Genomic DNA, 11,813 nt, shown 5'->3' on the forward strand with positions numbered 1-11,813 from the left:
TTTCCCTCTTCCCCCCCCCTCCACTAGCCTGGGGGGGGAGTTCTTTCACTTTGATGTTCGGATTTGGAGCTTTTATTACACCACTCTCTAGGTCTTTAGCTTAAAGAGTCTTTGCTTTGAGCTGTGTACAGAAAACGGAAAGGCGGACTTCCTGTTTACACCTTCCCGCTTCAGTGCCGAATTAATCCTTTTTTTCTCCTTTAAGTCCCAATTCTTAAACTTCACCTACTCACGGGTAGTTGTTTAGCAGCCGAATTGTCACAGGAAAAAGGTCAGCGCTCTCCGGCAACAGCTGTGCAGCTTCACCCCACGGAAAAAGCGATCGACTCTCAGCACCGTGCCAATGTCCCGTTGCGCTCTGGAGCCCCTTACGGGGTCCCTTCGCTAGCCCGGGGGGCGCTACAGGTGCCCGCCGAGTCCCACGGTCACTGGCTTCTCCTGCCTGTGATTTTCACAAGGGTCTCCGCTTCGCCGTAGCAGACAGACCCGATTTCCGCGGAGCTTCTCCCTCCAAGCTAGAAGGAGACCGCCATTGCCGTTGGCGCCGCCTCCGGAAGCTAGTTTTCCAAATTGTTACAAATCAGACCTAATTACTTTAATACAATTTCATAAAATCAGGTTTCCCGTTCCTGTTGCAAACACATGTCCATCACTTCCTCTTGTGTCCATATATTCTTCAATATCCATTTAAACCTTCACATGATGTTAGTCCATTCTCGCAGCTGACCATAATTCTTTCCTTACATACAGCACCACTGTTAATTCTCATAAATATTAAATCCGTTTCACATGTGTAGTCCTTCATAAATGGTGTTCTCAGGTCTGGTGCGTTGGGAGAGATAATTGTTATCTTCCTTTGTTCAGTTCCCTGCAGTGTTTACAAAGTAATTTCACATTCCGTTCCCTTCCTTCCACTGTTCACCAACTTGTGTACAGGCTGCGGCTATAAATAACTCCCAGATAAGATGTCCAATCTCCATCATTAAAATTCCACTCTGGGGTTCTTCCTCAGCACAGCTAAGTTTTTTCTCAAATACAGCTGCTTCTTGCCAGATTTAATGAGCAGCCATTCATTTTCTTACTCTGCATTGCTCCCTCACACTCCTGGTCCAGTCCTTTATTCTGAATAATGAGGACTAGAATTGTGCTATATTTTTAGAGGAAGGGTCATAGCTCAGCAGTGGAACATCTGTGTTGCATGCAGGAGGTCCCAAGTTGAATCCCCAACAGCATCTTCAGGTACGACTGGGAGAGACCTCCTGCCTGACATGCTGGAAAGTCACTGCCGGTCAGTTTAGACCAGTAGTCTTCTACCTTTTCAGACCCAGGACCCACTTTTAACTCAAACACACATTTGGGGACCCATTCCTTAATCTTTTACCATATATTTGCATGATGCTAGTGCTTCTCTTGCAACCCACCTTGGATCAGGCCATAACCCACTAGGGAGCCCTTACCCACCAGGTTGAAGACCAGTGGTTTAAACAGTACTGGACCAGGTAGACCAATGGAACTCTGTATAAGGCAATTTCCTCTGTGAAATGCTCCATAGCTTACATAATGTTGCTAGTTTTCAGCACAGATTTTCCACAGTTGCTGTCATGTTGACTGTCCCCTGGCCTTGCTTACAGAAACCTGGGGAGGGGAGGAGCACTTTCTGGCTTTTTGATCACCAAAGCATGTTCTGCTCCTAGCAGGAAAGCCCAAAAAAGAAGGTGGCGGCAACATCAAGGAGGAGAAACGGAAACGGGAAGCCCCAGCACAGCCCCCCAAGCCAGCCAAGGCCGTGCAAGGGGGTAAAACTCAGCAGCCACCCCCACCTCAGCAGCCCCCACCGCCCCAGCCGCAGCCAGCCGGCTTCAGCGCCCACAAAGAAATCAAACTAACACTGTTGAACAAGGTGAGGTTTTTTGGGGGGGGGCTGAGAGGGTCTCCTTAAATATTTTAAGCCATCCCTCAACTTCCTTGCATGCAGTTGGAGGGGAGGGGGCTTCCCACTTCTCTCTGGGGCATTGATAATATTGAATAATACTTACAGGGGCCCAAGAAGGCTTCCTCTGACTTGGGGTCCGCCCAGCAGCTGCCTTTAGGTGTGACGACAAGGCGTCCTCAAAGCAAATGAGGGTCCTGCTTCAAGGATGAGGTGTAAAGGGCTGGCTCAGATAGCGGGCAAGTGGATCTGATCCACCACAGGCAGAACTTACTACTTTGCAAAAAATATGTCTAACTGCTTCATATAAACAAAAAAAAAATGTACAGATTTAAAGAGATCCACTATTAGAGATAGTTAATTGCATGCATAAGTTGGCAGCACATAAAGAGATTTCAGCAGCTGCTTAAGGAATAAAGCAGGTGCCTGCTGAATTCTGAATGGTGAAGAGAGGAGCTTTTCTGCCTCTCTCATATTATAGGACACCCAAGATCAGCCAGTTAAATTTGAGGTATATGGGATCCAGATAGCAACTGTTTCACCAAATGCAGGCTTCCACTTCTTTAGAGTTGGTCATCCAATTTGACTGATCAATGTCATATGGGAGCTCTTATCAGTGACTTCTTATTGGGGAAGGGGGACAGCAGGCAGATCACACTTGTGGGCTTCTTGGAGGCATCCGTTTGTCTGTTGTGTGGAACATAAACGCTGGGTTGGACGACTTTCTGGTCTGATCCAGTAAGAGGCTGCTCTGTGTCCCTGCAATCCTGCAGGGGCCTCTCTTGCATAAACAGCACTGAAGATGCACCCACCATGCAGCCCTGCTGGTTAACTTGTTATGAGCAAACTGCCTGTCATTAGAACAGGTCAGATATGTGTGATGGGAAGGACAGCGGCACAGTGGTACATTGCTGAAACACCTGGAAGGTGCATTGGGTGTTCTTGTATTTACAGCATGCGTGGCACCTTCCCCCAGGGGCCACTGCCAGTCACACCACCCAGAAGCTCTCGTCACTTTTGTCCCTGGGCATAGTTGAGGCATTTCTCTGTTAGTCACACTAGAGTGGGACAGAACAGTAGTAAGCAGCTTTTAGGTTTACACAAGAAAGCAGAGCACTGGGGACAGACTGAGCAGCATGTAGTCTGCTGGGAAAGCAGCACATGGAAATAGCAGGGATTTTTCTGCTTCTGGCCTCCCAGTTGGTTTCAGCTTGAAGAGGAACGGTTGACCTCTGCGAAGGGTGGGATTGGAGGTGCCATTGCTCTAGGGGGAGAGGACAGTTAAAAGTGGAAGCAGGCTGCTGCTTGCTTGATTGACTAACTGCCCAAGGCAGGCACTCACCTGACCAGTCGCATGCTCTCAAGGCCACAACACACACCTTTTCTGGGCCAGCCTCCAGCCGCACTCTGACCTTCTCCTCGGAAAATGTGCAACAGAGCCTCTGGCTAGAGCCAGCAAGGTGAAGACTTGGAGCACAAATGTCCTGCTGCAGGGAGAGTGCCTCGTTGACAGGCCAGCCTGTGTGTGTGTGTGTGTGTGTGTGTGTGTGTGTGTGTGTGTTTGTGTGGTGTTCCCATGCATGAGCCTGGCTCATTCTGATCCCCTCCATTCTCTTTGCAGGCAGCTGACAAAGGAAGCAGGAAAAGGTACGAGCCCTCTGACAAAGACAGGCAGGCTTCTCCTCCAGCCAAGCGGATGACCCTTTCTCCAGACAGAGGTGAGGAAGTGTGTGGGACCAGGAGGGGAGACCTCTGTTGCAAGGCCTCTCCACATGCAAATACTTCAGCTGTCTACTTCTGGTCTGGTCACCAAGCTGGGTTCAGCCACTTGTCTGTGTTTGAACTCTGCACAGATGCCCTTTTTGGTGACAGTTGCCGTGTGCGCATGCGCATGCATGCATACACACTCAGCTCATTGCCGTGGAATTTGGTGCACTTGTCAGATCCTTGAGAACCACTTCAAAAAGAGAGAGTTGCCTGTCTTTTTGACTTCAAAGGCAAACTTGAAAATGTGTGGGCAGCAGTGCGGTTGCCCAATGCCACCTTTGTTACAGCCAGCGGAAGTGAGGAGCTTAGTGGTGGAGTATGTGCTTTTCATGCAAAAGATCTTGGCTTCCATCCCTGGTGTCTCCAGGTACTGCCTGAAACTCTGAGGAGCTGCTGCCAGTCAGTGTAGACAACCCTGAGCTAAATGGACCCCATGATCTTGACTTGCTATAAAGCAACTTCCTACATTCCTGTCTTTATACATGGTTTTTTTCTTCAGGGTTCAGTTTCTGCTTTTATTTATTTACCTTTTTTAAAAAAAATGCAGGCGTGATGCTCAGCTGAAAACAGCTTAGTTGCAACATCCCCAGCTGCTCCCTGCCCTCACCCAAGTATTTGTTAGATGATCAGCTCTGACTCTTGCACGATAAAAGCCAAAAGCTGGCATCCCAGGCTTTCCCCTGACTGTGTTGCAAGCTCATTAAGGCCGACATGCCAGAGCTGCTGCCGGTATACTCAGCCTGGACTGTGCCTGCAGCCAGAGGCACAATCTGCCGTGCCAGGCTTGGAGTTGCTTAACTGTTGCTGAGGCAACAACTTTTCCTGAGAGCATCAGGAGCCACATTCCTTATGCTGATCTTGCCACCTGAAAAAAATGCATTGTACAAATCAAAGCTGGTGTTGCTAAGAAACCGGAAGCTGGAAAGTCCCCAGTTCAAATCTCACCTCTGCTGTGAACTCATGGCAGATGGTCATGTGTTCATTCTCTCTCTCTCTCTTTCGGCTTTCCACCTTCAGCACAGAAATGAGAACACTGACCTGCCTCACAGGGTTGTTGTTAGGGCTACTAAGATAATGTACATGAAATGTTTTGAACACTTAAGGGATCATTAATAACAGCTGCAGTTTGAATTGTTGGGAATTGTAATGTTGCTGTTGCTATTGAATCTCCCCTTTAAAACAGCCATCCCCAACTGGGTGCCCTCCATATATTTTGGACTTGATGTCTCCTCAGCCCCGGCATTGTACAGCTGTGCTACCTGGGGCTGGTGTAACTTGCACTCCAGTACATCTCATGGGCAGCTGGTTGCATTGAAATATACTGACTGCATTAAAAGGCTGCATTATGTAAAGGCTGCATTAAAATATACTGACCCCATTCCTCAATCAGTGATTTCTGAGGGAGGGCGCACCATATGGAAACAACCACCATACTCAGACTACCTGACGTATTCTTCCTTCCTCAGGTACCCGTGATAGGAAACCTGCAGGGAGGCTCTCCTCTCCCAAACAAGACCGCCAGCGGGGTCCTAACCTGAAGCTCTCAGCTGCTCAGGCAGATAAGTAAGTTCTGTGCTCCATGATCTTGGCCTGCTGCATTTTTTGGCTTCCTGCCTGGTTTTTTCCTGCCTGCGGTCTCTTTGAAGACTGCCATGCTTTAACTACATCAGGAGGCAAGGGCTCACATGCCCAGGCAGCAACTGATAGCTGCAACAGCCACCCCCGGGTGATCCCCAACCTCTGTGAGTCACAGGCGATAGAGCCCAGTTGCCCATTTGGGTCATCCCTTGCCCTATGACTCATAAAGGCTGGGGATCACCTGTCTGAAGGCCTGAAGCAACCCCAGAGGGCATGGGACAGGTGGTATATCTTGAATGTCTTGGGTGTAACCTCACAGGGCATCACCTAAAAGGGCAGGGGATGCTGCTGCGTGGGCATTAAAGTGGGGAATTACCACAGGGATGGAGATGACTGTCTGAGGACCTGAATAATGCCCAGTCAGAGCACCTGACTGCCATACTTTAAATGGTTGCTTTTTTTCTTCCCGACTGGATTCCTGTGATGCCAGAAAGCTTGTACATGAATCTGCTGCATCTTACACCCACCCACCCCACACTCAGTAACTTCCTGCAAAAACTGGGATTCCAGTGCAGGCTGGACAATGAGGTGTAAGATTGGAGGCCTTATTTAGCAAGTAGACTTTTTAGCTGTTTGCATTGTTGCCACTGCATTGCCAAGGTGAGGACTGTAGGTTGGACCTGATGGCTGATGTTGTGGCTCTGTTGCCCTCGAGGGTCACACCCAGCTAATCTTTACTCACAGCAGAAGCACTGAAATTAATGGATCTGTGTTAGTCATGCCATTTAATTTAAATGGGACTCCCTCTGAGTGTGACTAGCATTGGATACAACCCTGAGTCGTCTATGCTGGGGGTGGGATCATAGCACAGCATCCCTGGTCTCCAAAACGCAAAATGTCCCATAGCTCTTTTGTCTACATTTTTTCTCCAGCTGCAAAAAAAAAAAAAAAGTTTTAAAATCCCCTTGGTTTGACTAGAGCTTCCCCCTGCAAACATTCCTTTCCTGAGAACTCTGTACTGTCTACAACTTTGGATGCTAGAGGTTGCCTGGTGGGGAAAAGCGGTTGGCAAGCAACTCCCTAACTGGTGAAGTCACAGAGTGTGTAGCACTAGAAGTTGCCAACTCTCCTTTCTGGACAGAGCAGGGCCCTAACTCAATGATAGAGCATCCACTTTTCATGTAGTGACAATCTATGATTTCTCCAGTTAGAAGCAGACCTAGGAAAACTCTGCTTCAGACCATGGAGAGCTGCTACCCATCTTGAGGTGTAAGGAGCCCTCCTCAGCCTGGTGCCCTCAGATCTTTTGGGTTGCTGTTTCAAATGTTGCATGCAGTTAGCATAGGCTGCATCAATAAATCCCAATTTTTGTACTATTTTGTTTCTATTGTAAGACTCTTTGGATGGGTGTCTGTTCAGAAAAGCGGTGTAGTGGTTAGAGTGTTGGACTAGCACCCGGGAACAAATTGGGAGGGGGAAAGCCCTGTATTAATGCCTTGAGCTCCTTGAAAGAAGGTGGGATATAAATATAAAAATAAATAAGCATTAGCAAGTGACTCCAAAATACGTGTATGACTAAAAGATTATTTTTATTAATGGACCTGGAGGATGCTCTTCCTGGAGCCCCTGGCCTACATTCCTGGTTATTTCTTACCATTGTGTCTTTTTTTCTGTCACAGGAAGCGCCCGCTGTCACCGCAGTCCAAGAGTTCAAGCAAAGTTACAAGCATCCCAGGCAAAGCAGCTGAGCCCGGGGGCCCAGCTGCTGCTGCGAAATCAGGCAAGTCCAGCACATTGTCACGGCGGGAGGAGCTCCTGAAGCAGTTGAAGGCTGTGGAAGATGCCATTGCCCGCAAACGAGCCAAGATCCCTGGGAAAGTATAGTCTGCCTTGGCCAGCCTGGATTAGAGACTGCTCTCTGTGTTTTTATAAATAGCATACATACAAGCAGCCACTTCGGATTTTGCAGTTCAGTTTTATTTTGGCTGTGATCCTTTTTAAAAAAATAATAAATTGAAAAGAGAAGAGTTTTGTCAGCTGAACACCCACCCGCCCCTTATGGCGGTCTAAGACGGCTCCCTCCGGTTACCTCCCCAGCCCACGCGTTGCCGGCACCGTGGCGGAGGCAGCCACGTTGATGTTTTTTCCATGTCCATCATGCACAGAGGACTCTTAACTGCAGCCCTGTCCAGATGCCTTCTCTGCTCTGTCCTCCACTGCTAGCTGCAAGTTGTGTTTCCTTAGTTAGCCCTGCTGTGTGTTGAGTGTCTTCAGCAATGCAGTTCTACAATGCTGTGTAAGGAGAGAGAGCCAAAACTCGCTCTGTCATCTGCCGGAAATGTCCCCCCACCCACCCACTGCACCTCTGTTTGTTTGTCTTCTTCCCACCCCTCTCCACCTTACCCCCCACAAGAACTAAACCAGTTGCATAGATATCCTTGATGGAAGTCTGGTCGGAAGATCCCATGTGTCTTTTTATTTTAAGCAAAAGATTGTTTTCGTTGATTTAAAAAAAATGGAAAAGCAAAGGTTTCGTCAGGATGTGTGTCTAAAAAGAGGGGTCTTTTCTTTTTTTGAGGGGTTATGCTGAAAATAAAGTATTTTGATAAACAGCTTCTCTTCTTCGACATGCTTTGTTGCCATCTCGGGTCCTGTCTCAGAATGCCTGGTAAACTCCCACCATCAGTCATTTAAATTTCCTATGAAAGGTGGATTGGGAATTCCTGCAGGGAATTTAAAAATGTGTGGGTTTGAGCTTGTTCCCCCTCAAAATCAAAGTCTATGTCTAAGGTACCTTCTCCCATGAGATGGAAAGCTGAACATGCATCTCTTGCTGTCTAGCTGAAACCTAAGCCTGGCCAAAGTTCTCCTCAGGCTACCAGGTTTTGCTGCGTGTGTTCCATGATTGATAGGTTGTATTTGGCAAAAATGATATACCACTTTGTAGTAAAACTTTAAAATATTAAAACTATCAATAAAATACAATACTGTTCGGAATTGAAAAATCTCTGGGAGATTTTAGTTGCCTTCTTCCCTGCTTTGCTATGCAAGGAAGATTGCACTCCAGCTTAATGTGCTCAAATGAGCTGATCACCAGAGCTTGCAGACAGCCCTGCCAGGTGCTCAGAAGACCCAATTGGGCTTCAAAACAACATGCAGAAGAAAGTGGGCCAGCTGAATTCATTGTGGCATGAGATGACTGACAAATGGTAGGCCCAGCTCACCTGCAAACTTGGCTCACGGGGTGGAGGAGAAAAAGACGCAGTCCATTAGTCAAATCTAGTTGTCCACTCCTGTCTTTAAAGGTATCTTTCAAATTAGACACGCTAGCGTAATTTTCCGTCTAACTAAACTGGATCTTTGGGTCATTCAAATGGTTTGGCTTCCCCTGTTTTTCTTCCCTCATCCCCGTCAATTTTCTTCCAGTCCCCAGGAACTCACAGAAGCTAATTGTGAACTCCAGAAAAGGAGAAAGAGGGCTTGGGATTGACAACCACTTGTCCCTGACCTTACATTTTAAAAACAGGAACCATTGTCGTCCTCCAGCCCACTTGTGCTCACCACACAATAAAACACCTGTTAGTATCACTGTTCACATAACGTCACTGCTTATGAAAACTGTCAATAAAACTGGTGAGAAGTAAGCTCATATCAAGCAAATATATGTCATGTGATGCAGAATTAATTTATGGAATTTGCAGCCATAGGATGTAGCCATGGTCCCTGGCCTTAAAGGAGGATTAGACACATTCTTGACGAAGGCCAAGTGGGGGTTAAGTAAAACCTCCAGTTTCAGAGGCAGTATGCTACTTCTGGATGCAAGTTTCTGGAGAGCATAAGCAGAAGGCTGATGCCATCCAACTCTGCTGGTAGACTTTCTGGAGGCATCTGGCTTTTCACTGGGGGGAGCTAGATACTGGACTAGAAGGGCAACTCACTCCGATCCAACCAGGGTGTTCTATGGGCAAGATTATTCAAGGAGCTGTGGCCTCCCATTTTAATGGGCATGAGCTTCTACTGACTGTGCAGCCAGTATTAACATCCAATTCCCCCTTAGGCCACTGTTAGTTGTAGAGGGCATTTCACAGGCCACTGATCTAACCCCTTTCCAGGCTCTGCTTCCCATCTGCCCTCCTTGACTACGTCTTACTGACTTGCCAGAAACTGATGCTTGAATTGAAGAAAGGCCTATAGACATGGGGGGGGGGGCGGACAGAGAAATACGTAAATAAAGCTCCTGCGTGTCAGCATGACATGCACACTGGCCTTCTATTAACTTTCACTGATAAACAAATGTGTCATCTTAGGGTTCTTGTCAGTTTTTTAAACCTATCTTGATCAAACCAGCAATTTGGGTGTGTGTATTTTACACACTTCCAGTCGCTGGACTGGTCACTGATGCCTGAAGCCAGACCAACAGGCAAGATTGCATCACCTGTGCTTTGAAATCAGTTACACCTCCATTTTATGTTAGTCACGCAGCAAAGGGACGCAAATAGTGATATTCCCCCGCACCCAGCCCCACAAAAAAAGAGAAAAGGTCAGTACCCACACATCTTGGGACCAGAAAGCTGCTGACCTCACTTCAAGTACCCTTAAGCCTTTCAACACACTCCTCACCTATCCACCTCTGGTTCTACAAGTATCTTTGTAATTTGACGAATTATGCTAAACGCTCAGCTGTTAATTGCCATTTTCTGTGCTGAAGTTTGGGTGGGTGTTTATGGGCTTTATATTTTTATTCGGTTTAACTGCATTCTTTTGGTATTTATGCAGTTTTTGGTTCTTATGCTTATTACAAGCCACTTACAGAGACTCTTCCCAAATTACACTGAACACTTGTAATAAAAAGCTGTTTAAAACAACATCGTAAAAGCTTACGTATTTAAAACAGCACAATACCTCAAGGGAATATAAGGAGATACCTGTAGGGTCAGGCCAAAGCACTCTTCTTGTGTCTTGCTTTCCACACTCAAGGCTAAGACCCGGCTCTCCCAAGTCTGGTACTCTTATGTAACAGTTGCATTTTCAGTGGGCAGAAGATTATGGACTTGCTAAAAAAACCTGAGCAACAGAGGACAAGGCTATCAATTGCTACTTGCCACAATGGCTATTTTCCATCCCCATTGCTGAAGGCAGGATGCCTCTGAATAATAATAATAATAATAATAATAATAATAATAATAATAATAATAATAATAAAATAATAATTTATTATTTATACCCCACCCATCTGGCTGGGCCTCCCCAGCCACTCTGGGCGGCTTCCATAGAAACCAAAAATACAGTAAAATATCACACGTTAAAAACTTCCCTGAACATGGCTGCCTTAAGATGTCTTCTGAATGTCAGCTAGTTGTTTATCGCTTTGACATCTGCTGAAAGGGCGTTCCACAGGGCGGGCGCCACTACCGAGAAGGCCCTCTGCCTGGTTCCCTGTAGCTTTGCTTCTTGCAATGAGGGAACCGCCAGAAGGCCCTCGGCGCTGGACCTCAGCGTCCGGGCAGAATGATGGGGGTGGAGACGCTCCTTCAGGTATACTGGACCGAGGCCGTTGCTTGGAATACCAGTTGCTTGGAATCACTTTTATCACCCACCCACTCAGGCTCATGTTCTTCCGTAAGTATCTGGAGGACATAAGGTGGTCCTCCTTGCTGTGTAGGGCAACACTAATGTCACCAAAGTCTTAAGGGTTACCGCTATCCCAGAGAGTACCTGCCTGGGAGCAATACCTATTAAGCTGAAATTAAATGAGGAGAGGCACTCTCTTCCCCCACTTTCTGGCGAGGAGATGCTCTGATCAGCAAATCTGCACCTGCTGAATTTCTGCATTTTATGTACCTGTTGATGGTGCAGGTGTGCAACTGGGACTCTGTTTTGATCACTAAAATACATCCATGCATAGACCTCATACTCAGGGGCCTACAGGATGGCTATGATTTTAAAAACTGATATTGTGGCAAAAGGTATCGGCCAGCTATCTGGGACCTTTCCATTCTTGCTTAATTTTGGAGTTCTGGCCTTGGCTTTAGGTGTCAAGCTAGCCCAGGACATAAGTTGTGACCCTGGTGCTGGAGCGGGAACTGGCGGTGTCACCCTGGGTCTGTTTATGTAAGAGGTGTGTAGCCTTTACTGGGCCCTGATTGGCTGGTTGCACCAGTGACACCCGCAGTGAACAGAAATAGCTCACTTGAAGGTGCCTGTTAGCTTCAGGGGCTGGCAGTGAAGAGCCCTGCCCTGGATGAGTCCCTCCTTCCTATGGGAAACCAAAGAGGAAGTTCAGCTCAAGCGCTTATCAGTTCATCAGCTTCAACAATCACGCAATTCCTTAAGTTTCTGTTTGAGATGGGGGGGAGAGGGGAGGGAGGGAGAGGGAGGGAGAGAGGGAGACTAGCAGAGGCTGGTCAATTAAGGCAACCACCACCAACCTCAGTCTTCCCCTACCTGCCTGTCTTCCTACTTAACAGCCAGTCCAGGGGGTCGCCCTGCCTGTCCACTTCATCCTCCTTAGTTTCACTGTGGCCCTTATGGCTCTCAG

At 47.4% G+C, this 11,813-nt stretch overlaps 1 protein-coding gene across 3 annotated transcripts in view; it reads left to right on the plus strand.

The window, feature by feature from the left end:
* ZC3H18 (zinc finger CCCH-type containing 18) overlaps window positions 1–7,887 on the plus strand; it is a 59,410-nt gene extending 51,523 nt beyond the window's left edge. For 2 of the 3 annotated variants that reach the window (XM_053399964.1, XM_053399965.1), the window contains exons 16-19: window positions 1,695–1,900; window positions 3,552–3,648; window positions 5,164–5,260; window positions 6,955–7,887. In XM_053399964.1, coding sequence (XP_053255939.1) covers window positions 1,695–1,900; window positions 3,552–3,648; window positions 5,164–5,260; window positions 6,955–7,159 — 605 coding nt within the window. In that variant the 3' untranslated portion in view covers window positions 7,160–7,887. The remainder of the gene's footprint in view (window positions 1–1,694; window positions 1,901–3,551; window positions 3,649–5,163; window positions 5,261–6,954) is intronic. The other variant, XM_053399966.1, reaches the window with a different exon arrangement.
* Window positions 7,888–11,813: the final 3,926 nt, after the last annotated feature.

This window comes from Podarcis raffonei, chromosome 8, assembly GCF_027172205.1.
Source record: "Podarcis raffonei isolate rPodRaf1 chromosome 8, rPodRaf1.pri, whole genome shotgun sequence".
Lineage (NCBI taxonomy): Eukaryota > Metazoa > Chordata > Lepidosauria > Squamata > Lacertidae > Podarcis > Podarcis raffonei.